The sequence below is a fragment of the Sarcophilus harrisii genome, chromosome 1 (genome assembly GCF_902635505.1).
Source record: "Sarcophilus harrisii chromosome 1, mSarHar1.11, whole genome shotgun sequence".
In the NCBI taxonomy this organism is placed as follows: Eukaryota; Metazoa; Chordata; class Mammalia; order Dasyuromorphia; family Dasyuridae; genus Sarcophilus; species Sarcophilus harrisii.
This window is the reverse complement of record NC_045426.1, coordinates 450,691,837-450,719,378: the sequence shown is the minus strand read 5'-3', so window position 1 is coordinate 450,719,378 and position 27,542 is coordinate 450,691,837. Positions and strand designations below refer to the sequence as shown.

Genomic DNA, 27,542 nt, shown 5'->3' with positions numbered 1-27,542 from the left:
TTACTATCTCATTTTTCGTAGCCTCTAAAAAATATTTTATTTACTCTCTGTTGATTCTTTAAAGGTTTCCACAATCTATTCAGGAAGGAATGGGCATTTCTAAAATAGCCTAAAGCTACAAACATGTATCAGACTTCAATAATTCTATCTTTCTCTTCATTTTTTCCATAAACATATATGTAAACCATCAATATCCCTATTCAGAGTCTAAAATAAAAGCCTGCCCCAAACCCAGATCTCACTTTTGTTTGGTACAGTTGCCAATGCCAAGGACAGTGCCAGACATAAGGTGTGGTTAAAAACCAACTATTCAGAAAGGAAACACCCTTTTCCTTCATCTGTATCCAGTAGGAAATCAGTGAGGCATTTTGGCTAAGAATAAAATGCAGACCAAGGGGCCAAGTCTAAAAATTCTGCCTACACCTTTGTGTTGAACAGGAATCTACTTGTATCCTTAGCCCTTTCAAGTAAAAGGCCAGGCAGGATTTTCAAGTGTATGGTAGTGGGAGAGCCTAAGAAGTCTTCATTATTTGAATTCAATACAATTCAATAAATATTCAGTACATGTCTACTATGTACAAGGCAAAAATCAAGATGTGAACTAATGCACATTATAGTTGGACCCTAGTGGAACCGAGCGCCTGATTTTTCAGCAACAAGGCAGGGCAGATTTCTTTGTCTTCTGCACATATAAATCCACTTTAAGATTTCTCTTGGCTATAAATTGTATATTCACTGTTATTCATAATTCATGTAATAGCATTTATTTAACTTCTTCTATGTGCAGATCTTTACAGCATGGCCTGGAGTCATTGAGAGATTGAGTGACTTGCAGAGGATCACTCAAGCAGTATGTGTGACAGATATGACTTGAACCAAGGTTTTTTCCCCCATCATAGCAGGCTGCCTCTTAAAGTATTTTGTCTGTTACCTTAGCAACTTTCTAAGACCATAAACTGCAGAGCAGGCACAGACCTGAATTAATAAAAGTTTTCTCATCAGGAGTTCCCTATACCAGTGAAATCATAGGTTAGGGCTAAAAAAAAAAATGACGGTTTGGAATAGGACTTAATTTGTAGACTCTCTTCTGTTTTCATAGGTCTGGAGTTATTTGCTTTGCGTTTTAGTTTCTTTGTAAGATGAAGAACTTGGGCATTGAATGTTTAATACAAGTTAAGTTTCTTTAGGTCAAAGACTTTCTTATTTATTTTTGCATTATTTGCATTAAGAGATTTTTCATTTTTGAAAAATTGTGTGCCAAGGTTAGAAAAGGCCTTGAAGAGAAAACAGCAGGGTTGTTTGGAACTATTGCATGCTGGCCATAACTGATAATTCACTTTTTCCTCTCCCTACCAGCTTTATCTTTATCCAGAGTAGAATTCAGAGTTATGTAGCCCAGGGTTTCTAAAACTTTTTCCATTTGTGATCCCTTTTCATTCGAGAAATTTTTACATGATCCTGGACATATAGATATATAAAATAGGTATACAAATCAAACATTTGCTGATAATTGTAATTTCACAACCCCCATATTCAGTTATGATTCTCCATTTGGAGTCACAAACAACAGGTATCAGGAACTGTGGTTTCATATTCCCAGTACCTGAGGTGTTATATTCAGACTAAAGTTCAATTCTGTTTAAGGTCCTAGAATCATACCAGATTCTTGAGTTCATTAAATCCTCAGGAACATCATAGAACCCAAGTCTTCAGGAACATCTATTAATAATAATAGATATTATAATAGGTACCACATCTATTTTCCCAGGACTCTAGAGTTTGAATTCAGCCTCTATAAGTTTCCCGGACAATCAATCTAAGACTCAGGAAGTTGTCCCTAGGACTGCTCAGCCCTTGCTTCTTATTTCCTGGGGCTCCCTGAGTCACTGAAAACCATATTTTTATATTCATACTGAAAACCCATTGCCTTTTGGTGAGAGAGCAGAGTTATCTGCCAAATCCCAGAAAGCCTTGTTCCAGAGCAAATTAAGTTTTAGATTATTAACCTTTTTCTGTAATTGAACTTAATAGGTACTTCAAGTACTCCATTCTTTCCAGATTCATATTATAGAGATATAAAAGTAGAACAAGTTCAACAGAGCAAGGCTTCTTAAACTGTTCCTACTCCTGACCCCTTTTCACCTGAGAAATTTTTACATATATGTGTTTATACAATAGATATTCAAGTCAAACATTTACTGATAATACATTATAATTTCACAACTCCCACATTCAGTTACAAGACACCATATGGGGTTGTGATCCACAGTCTAAAAAGTTGGCAATGGAGGACAGTTTGGAGGATCCCATGAAATATCTTCAGTGGTTTAAAAAAAAAAAAAAAAAACTATTGACTAAGTAGATGAAATTCAAGAAATAAGGGGTAATATTTAAAATTGACATTGTAACATTTTCATCATCCATTATTTATTAAAATATCTGCTGCAAAACTTGATAAAGAACTAGAAACAAGAAAACACAATTCTAATTTCTTATATACATCTCTAGGGGAAATGAAATATACTTCTCTTAAGAAATTTTTGAAATGACTAGTTTTGCAATGTTTAGAGATTGCTAAGGAAAATGGCAAAGAAAAACCTTATCTGTTTTCTACTAGTCAGGCTAAATGAAGGTTAACCCTCTCTGTGATAGATTCTGATAGCACTCATCTCTGTCTTTCTTCCCTGACTCACATTCTCAATTCCAAAGTAGAAAACAAAAGAGTAGGATTTGTTTTTACAAAGAAAGGGAAGTTGGTGAAAACAGCCCTGACAAAGTTTTATAACTCCCCCCATTCAAGATTCTTGTTTTGTCTAAATCCCAGGATTTATAGATCATTTTTTGGTTTTAATGTAATGTAGGCAATTGTGATTTCCAGTTATTTTTGTGTCATCTCTATTTGCCCTTGGTGGGAGAAACACTTTAAAGAGATCAGAAAGGAATTTAATTGTTGTAGTCACTTGCTCTTCCCTCACTTATTCTTAAATGATACTGCCAATTTTTCCCAAAACAAAAACAATAGTACTAATAAATAACATCTGAAACTAAGTAAACAGCTTTCACTTTCCCTAATGCAGAAGTGGCAGTGCATTGAAGACACATCTGGAAAACTTCGAATTCACAAATGTAAAGGATCCAGTGATCTGCTTGCAGTCCGGAAGAGAACTCGAAGTATCCACTCTAGGGGCTTCAATAATAAAGACAAAGAATGTAATTGTGGGGAGACTGATTATCGGGCTAGCAGAAGCCAGAGGAAAAACCAGCGACAGTTCCTGAGGAATCATGGCACTCAAAGTAAGTGATCACCTAATGCCCACCCAGAAGGAGATTGAAGTCTTTGGAAATGGGAGGTATAAAGGAAATAGAATCTTGTGCATACATGTGTAAGTATATGTGTGTATACACACATATTTGCATATATGTCTTTAGATGTTGATTTCTTTGTTCTATTACACAAACCTAAATAGCAGAATGGTGTTTAAAATAAGAATTCTCATCAATTTTTTTCCTGTAAAGATATTTCTGCTAATATCAAATGAATTTATATTCATTTAGTGAAGTTAATGACTTGGAATCATAAATTTATAGCATATAGGAGATTCAAAGCGATTTGATTGCATACATGCATGCGTAGATTTATACATATATACAAACATACTATCATCCTTAAATCTAAAGCTGGAGGGAAATTTAGAGGTTATCAGTTTCAGTATTTTCATTTTGCCATCAAAGAAACTTAAACCCAGAAAAGTTGTTGACTTGCTCAAAGTTACAGTACTGTAATAGAGGTGAGATTCAAACTCAGGACCTGGGACTCTTTTAATTTTAATTACTCAGAGCTCTTTCATTGTACCTTGCTGGATTCTCTCCTTATTCCCTCTTAAATGACCATTGAAAGGAAGGGGTGACCACTCTGGCATAATTAAGAGAAATTTTCCTTTTTGGAACGCCCAGCCCCTCTCTGGAACGCCTCTTTTTTTCCCTTGTCTCTTGTGTTATGAATCCCCCTATTATTTCTGTAGCTTTGTTGTTGTTGATCATTTCAGTAGAGTCCAATTCTTTGGGATCCCATTTTGGTGTTTTCTTGGCAAAGATACTGGCATGGTTTGCCATTTCCTTCTCCAGCTCATTTTACAGATGAGAAGACTGAGGCAAACAGGGTTAAGTGACTTGCCCAAGATCACACAGCTAGTAAGTGTCTGTGACTGGTTTAGGACTCAGGAAGGTGAGTCAGATCCAGTGCTCCATCCACTGTGCCACATAGCTGCCCTTGTCTATAACTACAGGGATACAAAATTCCCACACATTAACCTAAAAGGAATAGTACTGAGACTGCTTTTACTTAGCCATAGAACCAAAGTATTTGCTTTAGCAAATTGTTAGAAAGCAGGCTTTTGCCTCCAACTACAAAAATGAATGTAAGTGGTGCAGAGGAATTGTGGACTGGGCAGAGATTTGAATGTAGCTCTTCAATGAACTATCTGTGTGACCTCTGACAACTCAATCGCTTTGGGCCTTAATTTCTGAGGATGTTGGATTAGCTGACTTCTAAGGTGGTTTAAATCTATGACCCAGTTATGATAAAGGATGGGAGGGATTGTAAAAAGAACTAGAATTTAAATCTGGATGTCTTGCACTCAAATTTGCTTTAGACACTTAAAGACTGTGTGGCTTCAGGCAAGATATTTTACCTCTATATGCCTCAAGTATTACCCCTAGCGATTATGTACTCAGTCACAGAAAATACCCACAATTGACCAAAAAGGTGGATCCTGAAAATCCCTCACTCCTTATCATCACCCATAGGGTACCTAACTTGTAGGTTTAGCAAAAAACAATGTATGAGAGACTACATCAGTGTGAAATACATTTATTTCAAAATGTATCCATTTTCTCTGTACTTTAGATAAGGACACATTTGAGTTATTTAGGTTGGTGGATAGGATTCAAATAGTATAATTCAAGAGGAACTCTGTTAAATACTTTAAGGATCACACTGTCCCTGGCTAGCTTCTCCATTAATTTTATTAAAACATTGTCTTCTCAAGCAGACAGGAGAGCAACGCCAGTGAGACCTGAGAAAAGACCAATCCAACTGCAAATTGAGTATGGCCCATAAATGAATGTCTTCTGCCATCTAGTGGCATAATTTGGGAAGTAACTCATTTCTCTGATGATTTTTATTTCCATGATGTTTTGGAAATTGAACACTATATTGCAGTAATTATTCCACTCTTCCCAGAATTAGAAATTACGCATTTCTCCAGGACAATATTAATGTCTAGACATTTTCTTTGTCAGTGAGTAAGTCAGATTTAATATAAACCACAAAGCTAGCTGACTAAAATTATTTTCTACAGCTCCCATGTTACAGTTTAACTTCCAAGATCAGCTTAGAGATAGAGATGCTTTGTGAGGATGATGTATAGTTTATCTTCCAGGGCCTTAAGTATAGATAATGTTATATTGCCTTTTAAATCACATTCATTTTGGGAACTGAGTCACATGTTAGCAAAGTTTAGACTAGTTTATTTTAAATGAGGCCAGATTTTTCAAGCATAAAAATAAAATTTGCTTAAAATGTCCAAATTCCATGGACTCAAATGGTATGAACATTCTATTTTCTCATTGACGTATCCTAGTGACCATTTTAGTTTACATTTAGAGTTTGATGTGCTTTCCCCTCAAAGGGACATAGATAGTGGTACATTTTGATTCAGCAATCATTGTGTATCCCTTATATGTGTGCTGGTGGGCCTATAGAGGTTTAGGAAAATAATGTCATCTTAGTGTGCCTCATAGAATCTACATGCTTTTCAGGCAATTAACAAGCTTTTCTTTTCTTTAATATTTATTTTTCTGCAATTATATGTAAAAACACTTTTTAATATTCTTTTTTGTTTTTTAAAAAACACAAAAAAAATGAAAAAAAGAAATTTCATTCAAAATTCTATCCCTCCTTTCCTCTCTTCTCTCTTCCCTGAAACAGTAAGCAATCTGATATGTTACACATGTGCAGTCATGTAAAATATTTCCATATTAGTCACTTTATGCAAGAAAACAAATGAAAGAAGGAAGGAAGGGGGAAAGAGAGAGAGAGACAGAAAAATAGCATGCTTCATTTCTGTATTGACAATATCAGTTCTCTCTCTGGAAAGGAGATAGAATTTTTTATCATGAGTCCTTTGGGATTGTCTGGGATCATTGTATTGGTGAAAAAAATAAAGTCATTCATTATTCATCATGCAATGCTGCTGATACTGTGTACAATATTCTCCTGGTTCTGCTCTTTTTACTTTGTATCAGTTCTTGTAAATCTTGACAGGTTTTTCTGAAACATACCTTCTTGTCATTTTTTATAGTATTCCATTATAATTATATACCACAACTTGTTTGTCTGTTCCCCAATTGCTGGGCATCCCCTCAATTTCAATTCCTAGCTACAACAAAAGATCTGCTATAAATATTTTTCTACATTCCTTTAAAAAAAAACTTTTGAATACAGATCTAGTAATGGTATTGCTGGATCAATGGGCATGCACAGTTTTATAATCCTTTGGGCACAGTTCCAAATTGCTCTCCAGAATGGTTGGATCAGTTCACAACTTCATCAGCTGTGCATTAGCATTCCCGGTTTCCCACATCTCTGCCAATATTTATCATTTTTCTTTTTTGTGTCATATTAGCCAATCTGATAGGTGTGAGGTGGTCCCTCAGAGTTAGTTACCAAACAATATTAAACATTTATTGGGTACCAAGCACTTGTCTTAAGTAATACAGATAACAAAGAAATACAAAGAAAGATAAAATCATTATCCTTACCATCAAGGAGCTCATATTCTAAACAACACACAAATAACTATGTACACACAAGACAATATGAAATATAAATAGAAGATAATCCCAGAGGGAACGTACTAGCAGTGAGGGAAAGAAAGCAAACATGGCATGGGAGCTGAATGTTGAAGGAAACTAAAAAGCGAGGAGTGAGAACATTCTAGGGAGAGGGGATGACCAATGCAAAGGCTTGGAGTTGAGAGATCCATGTAGTGTGTGAGGAATAGAAAGAAAGCAAGTAGGTACATGTTTCTTGATCGTAGGGTACTCTGAGTGGAATAAAGAATAAGAAGGCTGGAAAAGTAGAAAAGAATTACATTGTGAAGATTTTTTTTAAGACAAAAGATTTTTATGTTTGACCCTGAAATAATAGGAAATCCACTGGAATTTATCGAGTGGCAGGATGACATGATCAGACCAATGCTTTAAGAAAATTACTTTGGCAACTGAATTGAAAAGTAGATTAAAATAGAGACAAATCTGATGCAGCCACAAGTCTATCAAAGTAGTCCAAGCAAGAGACATTGATGGCTCACACCAAAACTAGGTCTCACATGGCTAATCTCATGTACAAAGGCAAAATAACAACAAAGGTAAATAACATATAAGGCACAGGAGCTGTGATTTAATCCAAGCCTATAGTTCCACTGATGTAGGAAATTCCCTACTATTGTAAATCAATAAACTCCTCTTTAAAAAAAAAAAAAAAAAAACTTTTAGAATTGCCCAAGAAATTGATGACTTGTCTTTGTTCATTGAGTTAGATTTTGTTAGGGACAGGACTTTAACCTGGCTCTTCATGATTTCAATGCACATTCCCTGTTCAGTATACTATATTGCCTCTCAAAAAACTGATAAAAGATAGTTGTCAAAGATATATATTGAGTCCTAACACTTTTCCCCAATTTTGACATCATTATCCTTCAGCTAACTGCAAGATAGTAATAATAGGTTGATTGTTAAATGTCTTTAAAAGTTAGCATTTTCTTCACTGAGTTATTCTCTACCATTTATGCTAAGATACACTCACACATATGCAGATACACATACACACACACTCATATAAGCATATCTATATTTCTATCAACAGGACTAATAGTATATGTTATTATAGTCCTACCCTGTTGGACTGTTTAACATGTAAAAACTAATTTCAGTTAGCTCAAACCCTAACTTTAAACCAAACCAAAATGTATACCCTAACCCTAACCCTAACCACATGCTTAAATATTTCAATTTGCTGGGGAATCTATACAAAGTATGAGTATTTTCCACTTTCACAGGGATCTGCCATCCCAAATTACCATCTCATTCTTTCCATTTTCTTAAGCTATACAATTGTATCTTGGTATTAGCATTAAATTGCCTTTCCCTCCTTACAGAATATAAGCCAAGGTTTGTCCACACTCGTCAAACCCGCTCCCTATCTGTGGAATTTGAAGGAGAAATATATGATATAAACTTAGAGGAAGAAGAGCTGCAACTGTTACGCCCAAGAAGTGTTTCAAAGCGCCATGATCAAGGCCTTAAATCTCCAGGAGTCCACAATGCTGCTGCAGATGTTGGTGATGGTGAATTAATGCTGGCCGATGGTCCTAACACAGTGGGACAATCAGACACTGTCCGAGTGACACATAAGTATGGATGCCTAGATATTCAGATAAATTGATTTTCGAGTTAACTTGAAGTGTATTATTGTTATTATTATTATTGTTGCTTTCTTCATACCATTACAAGAAAGAAATGTACTTCAGCTTTAGTGGGAGAACAATTGGCATTGGTTAGCAGCTAGTGGCTAAATAAACAGTGGGGATCCAGGGAACAGAAGTGTTCAGGGTCTGATTTTGATTCAGTTTCATATTCAGGCATATTCCATTGGGAATTCAAGAAGCCACAATAATATTGCTATATCTTAACATAGCAGGCATGGAGCATATGCCCTTGAGCTGCTATCACCACAGGGGGTTCTGAGAGAAGAGAAAACAGATGGGGATAATTATTTGCACTACTAAACCAACACTTTTTCCTGGGTATGTGGTTGTTATTAGTCAGAATCTGCTGTATTACTCTTGTGGTGATGGTAGCTGAGACATAATCAGAAAGTGGGGTCTCCTAGATGGGTATCCAGGGAAATAGAGTAGATAGGGGAATGGAATTAGGGAGGAGAAATACTTGAGTTAATTAGATTGGCACCCAGCTAGTCTAGCATGAATTCTTGCTTTTTGAAGGCTGAGCCCATGAGAAAAATCTAAGGAATAAAGAGTTTCAGCAAAGGGCTAGTATTGCCTCTATCTAACCATCTTCACTTAAAAAAACCCACCTTTGGAGGAATGTTTTATAATTTCCTTATCATTACCTTATCCTTCTGTGTTACAAGGAGAGCACTGCTTAGCCATAAAAATTTAATTATTGCATTCTATAATCTTTATAGTACTAAAAAGCAGTCATACTTTTTAACCATCTTGTTGTTTCCCCATTTCTTATTGATCAACCCATCTTCCTTATCTCCCTAACTCTTTCTTTGTGGCATTAAAGAATGGATTTGTTAAAATATGATCTTAATAGAGAAGGATTATAGGTAGATATGGTCCTTTTAATTAAATGATTTTTGAAGTCCTTTTTTGCAACATTTCAAAATCTCATATTAATATTTTCTATCAATGCCCCCCCATCCCAATTACTTCTTCAGATGTATAAGCTGATGTTTTCTAAGCTAAATTTTCTTTTTTGTTGTTTTGTGTATTTTGGGAATAGTATTAATTCTGGCTGTGCTCTTAGCAGTGATTCCCACTGACCCCTCCTAGATACTCACATTTATAGTTCGGAGTCGTTACATTTATAATTATCTATTGATCAGCTTGTATTCTTGTATTGATGCTTGTATCTAAATAAAATGGTTCGGGGGAAAAAAATAAAGTTTTCCTCACATCTAACATTTGGTCTTTTCCATAGGTGTTTTATTCTTCCAAATGACACAATCCATTGTGAGAGAGAACTCTATCAATCAGCCAGAGCCTGGAAAGATCACAAGGCATACATCGATAAGGAGGTTAGCTGGGATTTAAACATCTATTACAAATCCAACTGGATGGCTAAGAAACTATTTTTATTGTTCACTTGATGAGTGTTGTCATACTTAGTATGTACTGTAATTACATGTAAAATGCTACCCATAATAATAACAACTCCTTTCTCCTTTCATCAACAACTCTGTGAATAGGAAACTGCAAGTATTAATATCATTATCTAACAGGATCTTGCCTGTAGTAACCACTTAATAATAGCTAGTATTTGTATGGAATATTAAGGTTTGCAAAACACCATACACATTATTTCATTTGATCTTTCCATCAAACCTGAAGATAAGCATTATTGTTGTTATTATTATTGTTATTACTATTATTATTTCCATTTTACAGATTAAAGAAACAGAGGCCCCAAGAGTATTGTGACTGTTTTAAGGTCACACAGTAAGCAAGGTTCAGAAAAAATAAAATAATTTGATCCAGCTTAAACCACAAGGACGTGTAAGCAGAGCCAGAATCTAAAGTTAGCTCTCCCTGCCTTGGGATCTGCTCTTTCCACCATACCATAAAACCCTTTGAGGAAACAAATAAAGGATGATTTAGTGTATTTTTTAAATTCTTTCTAGGCCAGTAATACCATGCATCTTTTAGAAAACAAATATTCATTAAATGTAAAAAGTGTTCCACCTTTGATAGAATGTATAGAGTACTGTGATTTTTTTTTCAGCATAAGCCAAAATTTTTCGAGTGGTTTAACGAATGCTTTTGGTGATAGAAAAAAAAAAATAATAACTGAACTGAGAAAGCATTTTGCTCAAAAGAATATCCAAAAGGGTCATTGGCCTTAAAATGTAATTAATCCCCAATGTATTCCTCAGATTGAAGCTCTCCAAGATAAAATTAAGAATTTAAGAGAAGTGAGAGGACATCTAAAGAGAAGAAAGCCTGATGAATGTGATTGTAACAAGCAGAGGTAATGGCTTCTTTGCTGCAGCCTGCTGGTAACATCTGCTCTAGAAACTCATTAGCTATTGGTACTGGCTGAGGTTATTATAGCAAGGGTTATATCTATTACTAAGCTTATTATGTTTAATGTGCTATTGCACATAGTAATGACTAAAGCTATTTAAATAAAATTAAATGCACTATAAATCTAAGCAGTAGGTATAAGGCACAGTCCCTTTAAACAGAAGCATTTACCCAGAGTAGCCATATTATCTTTCTATTTTTTGCTTTGTTTACAGAAATGAATTAAATGTAATCAAATGGAAATGTATGAAAACTCACTTTTTAATCCTGTTGCCTGTAGCTATTATAATAAAGAAAAAGGTGTGAAAGCCCAAGAGAAATTGAAGAGTCACCTTCACCCGTTCAAGTAAGTGGGCCCATTGGATATAATTAGGGAGTGGGGAGTAGAAACGTAGAAGGAAACAGTGTGTAAAGTGGCAACTTCCCAATTTTTTAAGGGACCATCAGCAAAGAATGCAAATGTTTACTATGTACCAAGTATTGCTATAGGACTTCCCCTAGAAAGGGAAAAACAATAGGTTGAGACATCACCTCAAAGTATCACGAGAATACATTCATTCAAGATCACTCATTTGAGGCCCATTATCAGAGTGTAATTCAATTCTCTATCCCCTGGAGCACCTAGCTCCCTTCATTATATTGCCATGTAAGAAAACAGATAAGAAGGTCTGGTTCATACCCCCTCAGCTAATTCCAAGGTTTCCAGCTACACCACAGCAGAATTGAATGCAGCATGGGGGCAAGGGGAAATGGAAGCAAGGGAACTTAATTGTAAACTATTTAAGAGAAAGAAGAAAGATAAACAAAGGGAGAAGGAGGAAAGAAGAGAGGAGAAAAAGGAGGACAGAAAAGGGATATTTGAAACTTTCTGAAAAGAAGTTTGAGACTGAATGAGAAAATGTCCAGATCAGCAGAATTAAAGAATGAAAATGACTTTCACATTTACTCTACTGAGTTAAATAAGCAAGACAATGGAGAGAGTACAGTACAGTGTATAAAGCATCAGCTTTAAAGTCAGGAAGACATGGTTTCAAATTCTACCTGCCTCAGTCAGAGATACAAGCTATCTGGCTATGGCACAAAAGTAACAATTTCTGCGTGTGTCCAGACCATTCTTTATGCTTTTTATATACAGATAAGTTACTGATCTGCATCAAGGGAGAAAATGTTTAGACCAGAAGAACTCTTTATTAATGAAATCAAATATCTAGGCCAATATAAAATGAAATCTATAGAGGAATAACATTTCACAAATGATTGCATAGCCTACAAAACTCTAAGAAGATTGCTGCCTACCAATGTTTACTTTTACTTTACTGTTTACTTTACTCTTACTGAAATTGTTGAGAAAGAATATTCTTTTAATTAGACATCTCTAGATAGTAGAAATCATAATGAGAATCTTTTTTTAAAATTTTTTTTAGAAAATTACTTTTAAATAATTCCAAAATCTATTTTCTTTGAATAGAGAGACTGCTCAAGAAGTGGATAGTAAACTACAGCTTTTCAAAGAGAATCGGAGAAGGAAGAAGGAGAGGAAAGAGAAGAAGAGACAAAAGAAAGGGGATGAATGCAGCCTGCCTGGACTTACCTGTTTCACACATGACAATAACCACTGGCAAACAGCACCATTTTGGAACTGTAAGACTTTCTTTTTTCATGTATGTTACTTAATCCAAGAATCTGTGCAGATTCAAAAGGAATTTTTTTTATTATTTTTGATCAAGGCAAATTAGATAGTTTGATTTTTTTCTTACGTAATTTTATGTGGCAAGGCTAATTTTATCCCAGATTCCTATCTTAGAATAATACATATTCCTTGCCCACAAATGTTTCCATTTAGTTTAAATTGTATATCCAAAATAAAATAGCAAATATTTGATGTATATTAACTATAAGGCAAAATGTGCACTTTTTAAAAGGAAATGAATCCTTACATTTTTTTCATTGGCTTGCATATAAATTATTTTCCATTCAAGGAAAAAATTCCTAACCCTTAGAATTATGACTAAGGTTAATTGTAGTACTGATAATATAGTACAATCCTCATTACTAAGGGTCTTCAAGCAGACACTGGATGACTACTTATCAAGGATATTATAGAGAGAATTTCTATTGTGGTGTCAGTTGGATTCATTGCTCTATAAGAACCTTCAGTGACCCTATAATTCTAAAAATACATGTAGTGTCTATATTGATTTTGTAGATACTAAAGAATGATAAGCAAACAGGAACAATAAATACAATAAATGAAGATTTTTAATATTTGAAAGGATTTAGTCTTATTGAGAGCAAAATTCTCAAAATTAACTTTTGAATTTTAGCTTATTATCCTTCTTCCCTTATATTCTTACATAGCTAACACATCAGAGGAGAAAATGAAAATACTATATCCCCTCCTTAGGTTTATTACTGGTGCTGTCCCTATACTGCCTTACCCAAAGACTCCCTGCCTAGGGCCTGCATCAAATATAACTAAGAGAGGGGGCTCTCCTGACATGTCTCCATGTTCATTTACTAGGTCTTTGTTTCTCTAAGGTAGGGTTTCGCAACTGGAGTTTGTTGTTGTTTTAAATATTTTGATAACTATTTCAATATAATAGATTTCCTTTGTAATCCTACATATTTCATTTCATGTATTTAAAAACATTATGAGAAGGGGTCCATGAACTTTCCCAGATTGACAAAGTAGATCATGACATACAGAAAAAAAAAGTTTAAGAACCCCTGCTATATGGAGTTTTCAATTCACACACTAATAAACATGTGTAGGCAGTGACCACTGTAATACAACACATACCACATTTTCATGTCGTGGCCAGCCCTTTCCCAGATGGTACTAGATTCATTTTCATTGGTACCAGAAAAATAACCAATGGGGAGGAGTGCTCATCTTCCAACCCAGAAAGACCAGTTGTTCTTTCTATATAAATCAATCAATAAGAAATTATTTAGCAAGTGTTTACTATATGCCAAGCACTGTGATATGTGCTAGATACAGATACAAAATACATTCCCTGCCTTTGAGGAAAAAGGCAATAAAGAGAGACTAATCATATAGAAGACCAGATGTCTAAGAAAGCATGTTTTGGTCTTAGAAATCACAAGAATGGTAAAGCATTATGAAGATTCTTTTTTTAATAGTTTTTTTTCAATTACATATAAAAACAATTTTAACATTCATTTTTAAATTAAATTGATTTCCAAATTTTCTTCCTCCTTTCCTTCTTTCCTTGATCCCTAAAAAGTTAAGAATTATATAAAGTTTATATATGTGCAATCCCATCATGAGGATTCCTGAGCCATCTCTATAGACATGTTTCCCTCACTCACCAATCAGGAAAGTACTACCTTACCTGCAAGTTCTAAAATAGTGGCATCAGCCAGGGAGCAGAGAAAGAAATCAAGTTGGGAACCAGGTTTAAATCTGATAAAACTTTATAGTTTAAAGAAATTCTACAACAGTGGTCCACCTAAGCTTCATTCATTTTTTCCCTTCCTAACAGTGGGATCTTTCTGTGCCTGCACAAGCTCAAACAACAATACCTACTGGTGTTTACGAACAGTCAACGAGACACACAACTTTCTTTTCTGTGAGTTTGCTACTGGCTTCTTGGAATACTTTGATATGAATACAGATCCCTACCAGGTAAACAAAGCCCTTTCCTTTTTTTGAAGATTATAAGAAATTGAAAATTAAAGAGAGAATTTGGGTTAATTTTCTCAGCCTGATCCTTCTTATTCTCTTACTTCCAGCTCACAAATACAGTCCACACAGTAGAAAGAGGCATCTTGAATCAGTTGCATGTACAACTGATGGAACTGAGAAGCTGTCAGGGTTATAAACAATGCAATCCAAGGCCTAAAGGACTTGAAGCAGGTAAGGGAGAAGATTATATATATATATGGAAAGGATAGGATTTGTGGGATTTCATTAGCACAAAGCAATGCTGAGCTCTATGGACTCTGCATCTTAGTCTTTGAGAATTGCCTAGAGCAGAAGTGTTGAATGTGAGGTCTGTGTCCAGTTCTCCCCAGTGCTGCCTGAAGCAGATTAAAATGTTATTAAAAATATTGAACAAAATAAACAAAAAGATAATAAAATAAAGACAATATAACATTTTAAAACTAAGTCAACATATGGCCTGCAGGGACTCTTCTGTACACAGAAAATTAGACTCTGGTTTCAATTTGAGTTTGATACCATTGATCTAAAACACACAAAAAAACGCTTAAATGACATTGTCCAGGGCTATACTTGCACTAAGATTAGCTGTGTGTTTTGACATACAGTCAGTATGTATAAAAAGCAGGACCTGACTTCATGTCTTCTTGCCTTTGAAACCAAGTTTTTTACCCATATCTATCAGATAGATAGATACATAGACAGATCTATTTCTACTAAAATAATATAAAAAGTAACCATTTGCTAAGTGCTTACTATGGGAGAAAGAGAAAGAAATAGAAATATAGATGTGTATATCATGTATACATCTGCACACTTATACATATTTATGTAGATATACATATATGTAGAGATATAATTCATTATCTACATACATATATATCACATATGTGTACAATTTTTCCATATTTCAAAGATGTTATTTTAATTCCCTTATTACCAAGTAAGCTTCATCTGAAACATTTGTATATATGGAAAAAAAAACTTTAGAAAACTCAAGGCAGTTCATGATCAGATTCAATATCCCAGTTTGGAGGAAGGCATTAATGAAATGCAATGCAATTGCCTTGCAGAGTTCATAAGAGTTTCACTTCACTCTCTCCAACGGGTCCAATTTTGTTAACAAGCTTTGATTCCCAGAAGAGGCATCTATGGGAGGATGGGTTAACAGGAATGAAAGCTTTGGGGGTTTGTTTGTTATTCTTGTCAACAGCATGAGCTCTACTTTAAGTAAATGAAGGTATCCTCTTTCTTTAAGGGCACTGGGCTAGCTCAGACAATAACAGGGTCACCAATTTGCAGTTGGAATTGACCCAGAAGAGTTCCAGTTCATCTGACAAAGTGAATTAGACTCATTTGCAAGTGTCTCCCATGCTCCTTAATGAAAATTTCAAACAATCAGTTGGAATAGTATCTGAAATTAGAGCTTCTTGAACAGCTCATTAAGTTGGGATCTAGACAGAGTAAATGGGTCTGTGTGGAATCAGTCAGATTATTTCCTCCCTAGGGTGTAGTACTGTACTAATCAACTCATTTTCTCCCAGGGTACTACTAAACAAGTTGTCCTCGTGTCCCTGCCCCCATCTTTCATGGCTAATGACCATGCCCTGTATATCTTCCTTTATTATTCAGAAATGTTACTATATAGATTCTATTTCCCATGTTTTAATAACTATAGAGGAAATAGGGAAGAATAGAAAGATAAGGAAAGCAATCAGACTTACCATTGTATGGGAAAAAGTCAAGAAAACTAGCAATGAGAAACACTGCCAAAAAGAAACCATTTTTGTAAATAGCTGAGTCATTTGGGGATAACCTGTTCTCAGGTTGATTACTTGTGCTTCTGAGTTGTCAGTTGGTTAATTCCATGCAGTTCAGGAAGATATATTAGGTGGTTGGTCACCTACTCCAAAATATCAACTCTTCTCTAGATTATTTCACCATTACAATTTTATTCAGGTCCCAAAGATCTCATCAAGAGGCCCTAGTGAAATATAAGAACTCCAAAGAAAGAGTTATACTTTAGTTATCAGCTAATATTTGAATGAGAATAATTAATGGTCAGCTGCAAGGAAATTGGGATAATGTCCTGCCTTTCTATATAATTACAGTCTCCATTAAAGAGATATTGCCATTCTTGCTGAGGTCTGAATAACAATAACTGGTATTTATGGAGGATATTAAGTTTTACAAAGTATTTCACTTTATGGTATTTCACTTGGTCCTCATAATTCTGAGAGTTTAGTGCTGTGAGTCTTATTATCCCCATTTTACAGATAAACAAACAAAGGCTTAGAGAGACAAATGACTTGTCTAAGAAAACTTAGTGAGGAAATGGCATAGTCAGGGCTTAATTTCCAGTCCTTTGACTTCTTCTTTCCATGACACAGTACTTGAAAATTTCATAACTATTATGCCTACAGTATAAGTAGATAATTTGATGATGTTTGTAGTTTTCACAGTGATGAGATAACATGGAAAGAATTCCAAATCTCGGTAGCACTGAAAGGCCCCATGTGCCAATTAAACCAGTACTAAGAGAAATCATTATTGCTAAGTCTTTTTCAATGTACTGACTACTAAACACAAAGATCTATGTGAACTTCTGAAGGAAATTTCTTCTTGTGTTTAAATGTAATTTTCTTACTTTTTCTCATTCTGTTTTCATGGAAATTTTCTGTTTTCTGTTTTCTAACTTAAAACTTTTTCAAAAGTATCATTTTCAGCCCCTAGTTTGAACCCAGCTTGTCAAAAACTTCTCTTGGACTTCAGGCCTGTCCATATATAATAAATGTATTTCTTTCTAGGAATTAGATGATACACATAGAATACTACATTGTGAATGGTTTTTGCAGATTTAAACACTAACATAAGTTACTCTTGTATTTTCCTATATCAGGAAATAAAGATGGAGGAAGCTATGATCCACACAGGTATTCAGACTTTTTTATTCTCCCCAGCAGCTGCTTTCCCAATAATTGCATGATCCAGTTCATTTCAACTAATGATTATTCCTTGCCATGTTGTACAAAGAAGTGCTAGCTTGTGGTGCATGCAAGTTCTAACAGCATCCTACACTGCATTTTGTCATTGATTTCAAAAGAAATTATGCACTTAGCTCCCCTCACTCACAGTAAAGCATAAACCAGCACACTTAACTTATTCCATGATGATTTTTGAAAACTTTATATATAAATATATATATATGTGTGTATATATATATATGTGTGTGTGTGTGTGTGTGTATATATATAACTACAGGAAAATATATATAACTACAGAATGTGGAGAACAATATCTAAGAGGAAAACAAAAAATGAGTCGCTTTGGAAGGGGGAGGGTTGTTCTCTAAGTACTCGGAAATTTCATAGCAGTTAATTATCTGGAAAGATTTCCTAAATATAAGTTTAAAAATGTTTCTAGGCATCAGTAGTAATGAGAATTTTAAAGAAAAGAATGGGGAAAAAACAAAGAAGACCTTAGATATTACCACTTAGTAAATCCTAGAAACTAAGCTTCAAAAGGATGTTGAGAAATATTGATGTCTAATCCTAAAGTGGCACATTAGAGAGTGTCCCAGGCCTAGAGTTAGGAGTTCAAAAACAGCAGCCTCAGACACTTACTAGTGTGTGATCTTGGACAAGTCACTTAACCCTATTTGCCTCATCTGTAAAATGAGCTGGAGTATCTTTGTCAAGAAAATCCCAAATGGGGCCATGAGGAGTTGGACACAACTGAAGAATGGCTGAACAACAACAACAACAAAAAGACAAAGGTGACAAAAAGAAGGAGAAGGAAAGAAAGAATTAGCAAACCCCAAAATGTTTTTTCTACATAGACTGATATCATTGGGAGATGAAAGATCCTTTAAAGATCATCTATCCAGTCAAGCTTCCTCATTTTGACAAATAAGAAAACTGAATGCATCAACTGTTATCTACCCACTACAATAAAAGTTCGCTGTTTCATTGTGTCATGGCAGTGACCTTGGCTATATCTTAAGAGAACAAGCTCTAGTGAGCCCAGCTCTACTAAGATTGAAGGGCTTCAAATACGGCCCTAGTGACAGGCTTTATGAGTTCATAGATGCTCAGTTCCATAAGCTTATCCTGTAGATGATTTTGCTTTCTCCTTTAACCACAACATATCATACAGAACGTCTGTTAAAGAAAAGGGAGATTACAATCTGTGTTGTTATAGGACTCATAGTGATTAAAAAAACATATTTTATGATACTAAAACCAGAGAGCCAATGCAGCCAGGGCTCCAACTGGAAAAGCTTACTGTCAATTGGGAGAGCTGAAGAGAAAAAAAGAAAATAAAAAGGAAGCAATTTCTCAGTGTACTTTTGGAATAGACAGAAAGATCAGATATTATTAATAGAGATAAGTATCTGATAAAAACAAAAATAGAGATGGAAGAGATAGAAATAGAGGTAAAAATAGATAATATATGACGTGGAAATAGACATGATCAATGATTGATAGAGATGATCTAGAGATTTAGAAATAGATGATAAATAGGTGGATAGATAAGTTGGATGATCGGTGATATAGAAATAGATGATAAGTAAAGATAGATAAATAGGTGATAGATGTAGAAATAGATAAATAGGATTAGGTGATAAATTGATAGAGAAATAAAAATAGAAGTATGAGTAGATAACAATTGATGGAGAGAGACATAGAGAGAAGTGATAAGTGATGGGTATTAAAGGTAGAAGAGAAAGAGAGTAATAAATAAGAGGTAAAAAATGGATGGATATTGTGTCTCCCTCTCTCCTTTTTCCTTCCCCTTGCTTTCACAATCCTTTCCTTCCCCTTCCCGTTTGCATCACTATGGATACATGTTTAGACATAATGGAAGAATTCATTTTAAACTATTTTCATATAATATGTTGACTTAGAATTGAGATTATAGACCATGAAAAACTTCACACAAAGCTTCTTGATTCTGCCTTTTACTAGATTTCCTAAACAGGGCACAATGTTTTACATCAACATTAACACTAGGCTTTCACTTCTTTTGAATCCACTAGGGGACTGGATCATATATGTTGACCTTAAAGGAACCTTGAAAACTATCTCTCTCATTTGAAAGATTAGGAAAGTGAGGTTCATAGAGATTGTGGCTTTTCCATGATCACACAGCAAGAAAGTGTTAGAGATGACATTTGGACCAGGTTTTCCTGATTCCAAGTATAGTTCTCTATCTATTACACCACAATGTTATTTTCTGACTAGCTTTATTAAAGAATTCAAGAATTTTTATTCTGCATTCTTTTACATTTTTCATGACATTACTATGATGGAAGGAATAAGAATTAGTTATTTAACATATTAGCAGGCTCAAAGTTGTATCTTCAAATGCAAAGCATTAAATCAGCCTATATATCTCTAATTCCTACCAAATTAATCATTTTTATGGATTTTGCAGTTAGATACTGCCTTTCAGTAATGATGTGCTAAATGAAATGATGTCATATAGTATGGTTATTTCAACAATCTCATTATGGCTTTGGAGCATGAAATCATGCTAGCCATTGGGTTTTCAACATACTTACCAATAGAGCAATCTAAAAAGGGAAGAAATGCATTGGAACTGCAAAGTAATTATATTTTTATATACTCCATACATCCATGATATTTGAACAAGGTCTTCATTCTCTGGTATGTGGTGATAGCATGCAGGGATCACATGTGATAAAGCATATGCCATGAAATAGATATCCAAACAAAAATAGCCCTAAAATAACAATTCTGGGGTTATACACGAATTATAAAATCAGAAGATTTTTGGAATTGGGAAAAACTAATAATAGCTCACATTTTGCTCTTGTTTGTACTTCTTTCCTTATAAGTATTGTATTTAATTATTATGTATCAACACAGGCAAGGAAACTCAGACCTTGCCAAGGTCAAATGGCAAAAGTAGCAGAAATTAAACTGAAACCCAGGTTTCTATCCTCTCAATCTAGGGCTTTTCCATTATTCTGTGCTGCCTCCATAGTCCAAGTCCGTTGAAAATGAAATCATTGGACAAGTTTTCTAGGGAGTGTAGCGTCATCAGGGGAACAGTCAGGTAGATCATTTGCCTAATTGCCTGAGAAAATTTGTTGGACACTAAAATGTTGTGTTTGATGCTGTCTTGCTTGATATCCTGTCTGCATTTTCAGTGAAAGAAAACAGATTTGACAATTACCAATATTGTTTTAAATCGCTCAAAAGCACTCCCACAATTTTAATTTCCTTCTTCCTCCATCACTATGGAAGTAAAACTGGACATTCTTCCCATTGCCTAGGTACATATGAAATAAGAGCTGTTAAGTCTTAATCATGATTCTTTCAGACTTTAAATCTTTAAAACATTTACAATCTATTACAATAATAAAATTATTGGATTTTAAAAGACTTTTAAAGATGTGGTAGAAATCAAGATGAGGACATTTGAAAGGCTACAAGTCTTCATAAATGCATTATATATATATATACATATATATATATGTATATATATATATATATAATTAATTGGGCTAGACTTATTAGGTCCATAGTCTTTCAAGTATGACTTCTTTTAGGGAATAATTTAGTTTTTTATTCGCAACAGTGACTCAGAAGCCCCTGGCAAAACAACCTGATTTCCTAGTTCAGCAAAATCATTTTGCTTTTTTTCACTTATTGCTTTAGTTGACCTTTAATGCAGGTAAAAGACATATGAGCATATGAGCTCAGGCTAGTAGTTTCTAATTTAAGAGAGAAACCAAAATTTTTTTAAAAGATAGTTCAGAGAGTACTTCAGCAAATAAATTTGGCTAAAACAGAGAGCTTTCTCACCATTCTGTTTTGGAGAAAAAATAGGCATGTAATTCTTCAATTACTTGGGTTTTATTTTGTCTTTTTCCATGTTATATAAGAATATTAATATTGTTCTCCTCCACATATAAAGTCAGAGCTGCTATGAGAGATAGTCTCTCTGAGATTTCTCTGAGATTGCCAGCATTTTATTTCTACTTCACCCTTTGTTTTGTAGCCAGGCTCACTCTCTTTATCTCTCTATTGCCTTTTCAACTTATAATTTGCAGCAAAGCAGCACCTCTCTGTGCCAGGCTTTCTTCTTGGATGGTGTTTCTCAGCAAGTCACAGACTCAAAAACTATGCTTCTCTCTCTTTTCTTATGATTGCCCACCCTTAATTTAAAATGCATTGCAAACCTTAAAAGTGCTAACTATTATATCTCTCAGCATTATTATTATTCCTATATTTAAGTTTGCAATGGTGATATATATATATATATGTATGTATATATATATATATATATATATATATATATATACATATATATCAAGCTTTAGTTTTTAACCTTTTTGGTGCCATGGACGCCTTTGGTGGTCTAGTAAAACCTCTTGATCCCTTTCTCAGAATGTTCTTAAATGCATAAAATAAAACACATAGAATTACAAAGTATACCAATTGTATTGAAAAATAGTTAACATATATTTTAAAACAAATTCATGAACCCCAATCTAAGAACCTCTCCTTTAGCTGAATAAAACAATGTGAGAAAGAGATAAATTTTAACTGACAATGTCCTTAATTAAAAACAAATATTAATCAACCATATAGCCCCAGAAAAAATTGTATCACCAGTTGACCAGACATTAAAGAAAATTTCCATTTGATCACTATTGTTATCATCATCATTCATCAACATTAGCTAGTTATTAAATGATCACATATTTATCTTGTGAATTGTTTATATATTCTTACTGAGACAAGAAAAGAAGTTTTTCAAACATGGAATCTTTTGAATATTGTAGTTATATTGTTGTTTTGATTTAGGAACATCTGAGATCAATGGAGAATTGTGATAACTAAAAAAATGACATTTACCTTTAAATTGTTGTAATGTCAAGAAAAATAATTGAGAGAAATAATGCTCTTGAACACAAGTAGAAAAATTCAAATGTCAAAAACAGAGTTCATTTCCAAAATGGTGGTACTTGACATTGGTATATATAGAATTCAGAGTAACCTATTTGCTAAATGGTCATTGAGCATAATGGGAAAGTTGTGTATTAGGTTTTATTCATGTTAACTGATCATAAGCAATTACCTGTCCTTTTTTTAACATTTAGTTTTTTGTTTGTTTTTTATTACATTAGATATTTCAGCACTTTGAATCTATAAATTATCGCAATAATCTATTTTATCAAATAAATCTGAGTATCAAATGCAAAGAGTAGCTAATGATATAGTGGAGTCAGGAGTACATGAATTTAAATCATACCTCAGATACTTGACATTACCAGTTGTGTTACCCTAGACAAATATCTTAACCTTAATTGTCTTGCCAAAAAAAATCTAATGCTATTATTTGAACTAAAACTAGGTAAAGTAAATATAACCTGTTATAAGACCTTGTAAATTCCCAGTTGGCCTATTGCCTACTGTCTGCATCTCTATGCAAGGTTAAAGGGAATTTTTTTGATGTTTATATCCAACCTTCCTAAGATGGCAACCTCCCTGTAAAAGTTCGATTTCTACATGTTAATGAAGTTTGAAATGTGAGAACATTTCAATACTGTAATGCTTCATTTATTTAAAGGTTATTCTTGTGTGAATATCAACCATCTAGCTAGCTCTGAACCTCAAAAGGCTATTTTTTTTTTAATTTAAGGAAGCTCAGATAATAAAGAAGCAACTCTTTGAATAGTTAGCAGTGACAAAAATATCTGAAAAGCTCTAAAAATTCAGCCTGATGTTATCATTATTTGAATAGCCAAACAGAAATAAAGGAAGGTTCTTGACCAGCAATGACTGTAAAACCCAGCTATTACATCATTACATTACATACATTACATCACAAAACTCAAGAATCATGAAGAAAAAAAGCAGGATAATTAGTCAAGATAAGAAAGAAGAAAAAAATGGAAAAAGAGAAGGATACTGTAGAAAATCACTTTAATGAAAAAAAAAGTTTAAATTATTTTCAGAGAAATAGGTGCAGGAAAGCACATTTTGGGATTACCATCTGAAATAGTTAAAGTATTTGGCACATTTTTTTTTTTAATGAACCTGTATTCTTTAGGGAAATTTGTGTGTGAGAGAACTCATTCTTCAATTGTGGCAGATAACTATAGCATTACCAAATCAATTCTGTTCAGTGCTAGATATGAGCTTTCTTACAGAAGCCATAATTAAAGTCTTTTCTTGAACTTTTGATTCTTGTGGATTTTAATCCCAGAGGGGAAATGGCTACAAAGATATGAATAAATATGCATGATTCTCATGATTCAAAAGGATTTATTGGGTCAAGCAACTTGCCAATAAGATTTAGGATAATGGAAGAAAGAAGAGAGAAAGAAAGAAAGAAAGAAAGAAAGAAAGAAAGAAAGAAAGAAAAAGAAAGAAAGAAAGAAAGAAGGAAGGAAGGAAGGAAGGAAGGAAGGAAGGAAGGAAGGAAGGAAAGGAAAGGAAGAAAAGAAGGAAGGAAGGAAAGAAAGAAGGAAGGAAGGAAAGAAAGAAGGAAGGAAGGAAGGAAGGAAGGAAGGAAGGAAGGAAGGAAGGAAGGAAGGAAGGAAGGAAGGAAAGAAGGAAGGAAGGAAGGAAAGGAAGAAAAGAAGGAAGGAAAGAAAGAAGGAAAGAAGGAAGGAAGGAAAGAAGGAAGGAAGAAAGAAAAGAAGGCTAGCCTAAGTAAAATGGACTGATAACGCAAACCTTTCTATAAAACCAAAACTAAATGACTTCCTAAGAAATTATTGATGTTATGAAACTTGTTTTTTTTTAAATTCCTTTCAAGAAAAAGTCTTCATCTTGTAAGCTTCACTTTTCAAAACTATAACTTGTTTGCTTCATACATTACAACATAATGGTTTTTTTTTTCTTTTAGCTGATATTGGTTTCAAAAAGGGAAGCAATCCTTCATTGGTACCTTCCTGAATAAGAATCAGGACATCATGCTATTCCATCATGGTTAGCAATAGACTGACCCAAATCAAATAGCAATCATTGGCTTTTCACTTTCTCATATTCATTAGACTCTGAGGGGAAAAAAGAGAAAAATATAAAGGAAGAAGCAAAGAAAAGATAAACAATATTATAATTATAAACTGATAATTTCTTATTCATATTGTAATTTATTACTGTTTACACAATCTTGCAAGCAGTCATAGCTGCACTCCCCTTGTTTTTTCAGAAATGATGGGGGTTATTGACATTGAAGACTAATGACAGGAGAATAGATAATACTTTTGCTTTGGGCTAGGTCATAATTTCACTATGACACTTGGAAATTGAGATGCAAAGATTCCTTTGATTCCTTTTTTTTTTTTTTCCTATCTTGATAATCTGTCTAAAGTAATGAGATGAACATCATTGGGCAATCAGACTAATTCAGCATCATCAACCTTGACCCATTTTTCTAACTGGCTCTTTCAAAAGATTTCTTTGTTCATTTCCTGTTTGTTTTTTATCTACAGGACTAAAATAGTCTGCTGTAGTGAAACACCAATATGAAAAAGAACAGAAAATATATAAATATAAAAAATAAGGAACAATCAGAATGAAGAAAACATTTAAGCCTCTTTGTAAAATTATATACCACATTAACCATTCAAAGAGGGAAGTAGAGTTAAAAATGTGATGAAATACATATAGTAGTATAAGTATATAAATATTTTTCATATGTATATATATACATAAATATATATGTAGTATGAGGAGTTAGAAGTGTTCACTTGGATTCTAGTTTTGTTTTTGTTCTAGTTCTAAAATACTATAATTACTACCTGTATCAACTATTTTATCATTTTTCACATCACTTTTTATAAATATCTTATTTGATCTTACCAATAACACTATAAAGTTGGACAGGTATTATTATATTCATTTGAAAAATTAGGAAACCATGTCATAAAATATTTTGGTGACTTGACCAAGTTTACAATAGGGAATAGTGGAGTTGAGAATTCTCACTTCTACTCCAGAGTTTTTTACATTATATTATGCTTCCAAATAACAGAAATTTCTCCCTATCCCCTTCTTTTTCCAGGTTGGGTCTTTTGCCCAAACACTTTTATAAACTAAAACTATTGTTTCCATACCAAATTTGTTGGGAAGAGACTTGCTAAAAGTTTATTTTTAATGCAGTGCTTTGGACATACAATAATAAATTGCAGCTGCTACTGAATTGAAATTCTTGTCTTCAATGTGAGTCTTCACAAACTTGTTTGTATTTTCACAGAGGACAGTTATGGGACGGATGGGAAGGTTAAGCTGCCAAACTTCACCGAAGACATCAACTGGCAAGGACTGGAAGTTTTATATAATATAAATGAAAGCTCCTATGAATACAGATACAACTATAAACTGAGTCTGGTTGACTGGACTAATTACTTGAAGGATGTAGATAGAGTGTTTGCACTGCTGAACAGTCACTATGAGCATAGTAACACAAATGACACTAAAACTGCTCTAAAACATGGGGTTTTGAACACATCATCTACACCTATGCTAGCGGAAATGACCTCCACTGAGTCAGATGAAGACATAAGCAGTATGGAGGCAGAAGAGTGGCTGCTGGTTGCACCACTGGACTTGGGAACCCTGGATTTGGATCCAACACCATTAAATCAAGAGAGGAAACTTGAATGGAATAATGATATTCCTGAGACGAGTCGTTTGAATTCCAAACACTGGAAATATCGTCATACTGAAAAATGGATGGGGAATAAAGAATTAAATAGCTTTGAAATGAATTTCAGTGGCAATGGTTTAACAGAGCTGCAGTCAACAAATAGCTTCATTCTACAGCCCATTAGCAGTCATCAGAAAGAATCATACCAAGACAATGATCAGAGAGAGAATATATTGGAAGATCAAATGTATCTTCAGATGAACTCTGATGAATCATCAATTCATCAGGTTGCAAATACATCTGATGTGGATCAGCCTATCAGATCCAGCAAAATGGAGACAATTTTTAACACCACAAAAAATAATAATACAAGAGAGAATTTGCAAAACTTTGAAGGCAGTGGTTCTCCACTATCCTCTAATTAGTTGAAATTGTAAGCCTTATACACAGTATTTTTTTTATTTTTATTAGCAAACTAATAAAGGCAATCATGCCAACACACATTCCAAGTTTATTTGAAGTATATGTTGTGGTTGTAATTAGTACATGTATGTATGTTTGTGTCATAGACCCAATGACATATACATTTTTTTTTAATTCTCAATTTTTCACAAGTAGAGAAAGACCTTTTTTGGTGTTAAAACAGTATTACCCTTTGAAGGTCATGAAAACACCATGAAAAGTTATTAAACCAAGATGCCAAGAATCTGAGTTGCATAGCTTCCAAAAGTTGTCACCATCAATGAATGTCTTAGTATACTCGCACTGCCTACATAATGTGTTTATGATCAATGATTTTTAACCACTGGAATTTCTTAATGTCACAGGTTAGAGTAAAATGATATTGCACTTTGAGATCTTTATTCCCTGTGTCATTTCTTCATTATTTTACATGCTTTTCATTGCCTCACTTTTTTGCGCATTGGAATACCATGCCATAGGATCACATGAAAGAGATTCAGAATGGGTTGTGAATGAAAAGTATATTGTTTTAATACTGTTTTGCCAGAAAAATATTGCATGTTTTTACTTTGACTTGCTAAAACTGAGTAGCTGAGAGAAATTGTGGCTAAAAGTCTTGAGAGATTTTAAATAACAAAGAAAGAATGAAAAATTGTCTATTCCCTCCATTTGAGGGGAGTATCAAGACATTTGTCACATCCTTGAAATGTCTAAATTTGAGTATATTATTGAAGACATCTTATGAAAGACTTCATTTGGAAGGGTTTTAATAACATGAATAAGGGCCTTAAGAGCTGGACTACATAACAGGAAATCTATTCAATGAAATAAACTCATGAATGTTTCCTAACTTGAACAACAAACAAACA

The 27,542-nt window shown here is 34.0% G+C and overlaps 1 protein-coding gene across 3 annotated transcripts in view; it reads left to right on the top strand.

The window, feature by feature from the left end:
- SULF1 (sulfatase 1) overlaps nt 1-25,937 on the top strand; it is a 196,098-nt gene extending 170,161 nt beyond the window's left edge. For all 3 annotated transcript variants that reach the window (XM_023495970.2, XM_031946284.1, XM_031946285.1), the window contains 10 exons: nt 3,078-3,294; nt 8,220-8,475; nt 9,790-9,886; nt 10,742-10,836; nt 11,173-11,238; nt 12,361-12,533; nt 14,399-14,541; nt 14,649-14,772; nt 17,477-17,510; nt 25,819-25,937. In XM_023495970.2, the coding sequence (XP_023351738.1) occupies nt 3,078-3,294; nt 8,220-8,475; nt 9,790-9,886; nt 10,742-10,836; nt 11,173-11,238; nt 12,361-12,533; nt 14,399-14,541; nt 14,649-14,772; nt 17,477-17,510; nt 25,819-25,849 (1,236 nt within the window). In that variant the 3' untranslated portion in view covers nt 25,850-25,937. The remainder of the gene's footprint in view (nt 1-3,077; nt 3,295-8,219; nt 8,476-9,789; nt 9,887-10,741; nt 10,837-11,172; nt 11,239-12,360; nt 12,534-14,398; nt 14,542-14,648; nt 14,773-17,476; nt 17,511-25,818) is intronic.
- The last annotated feature ends 1,605 nt before the right edge of the window (nt 25,938-27,542 follow it).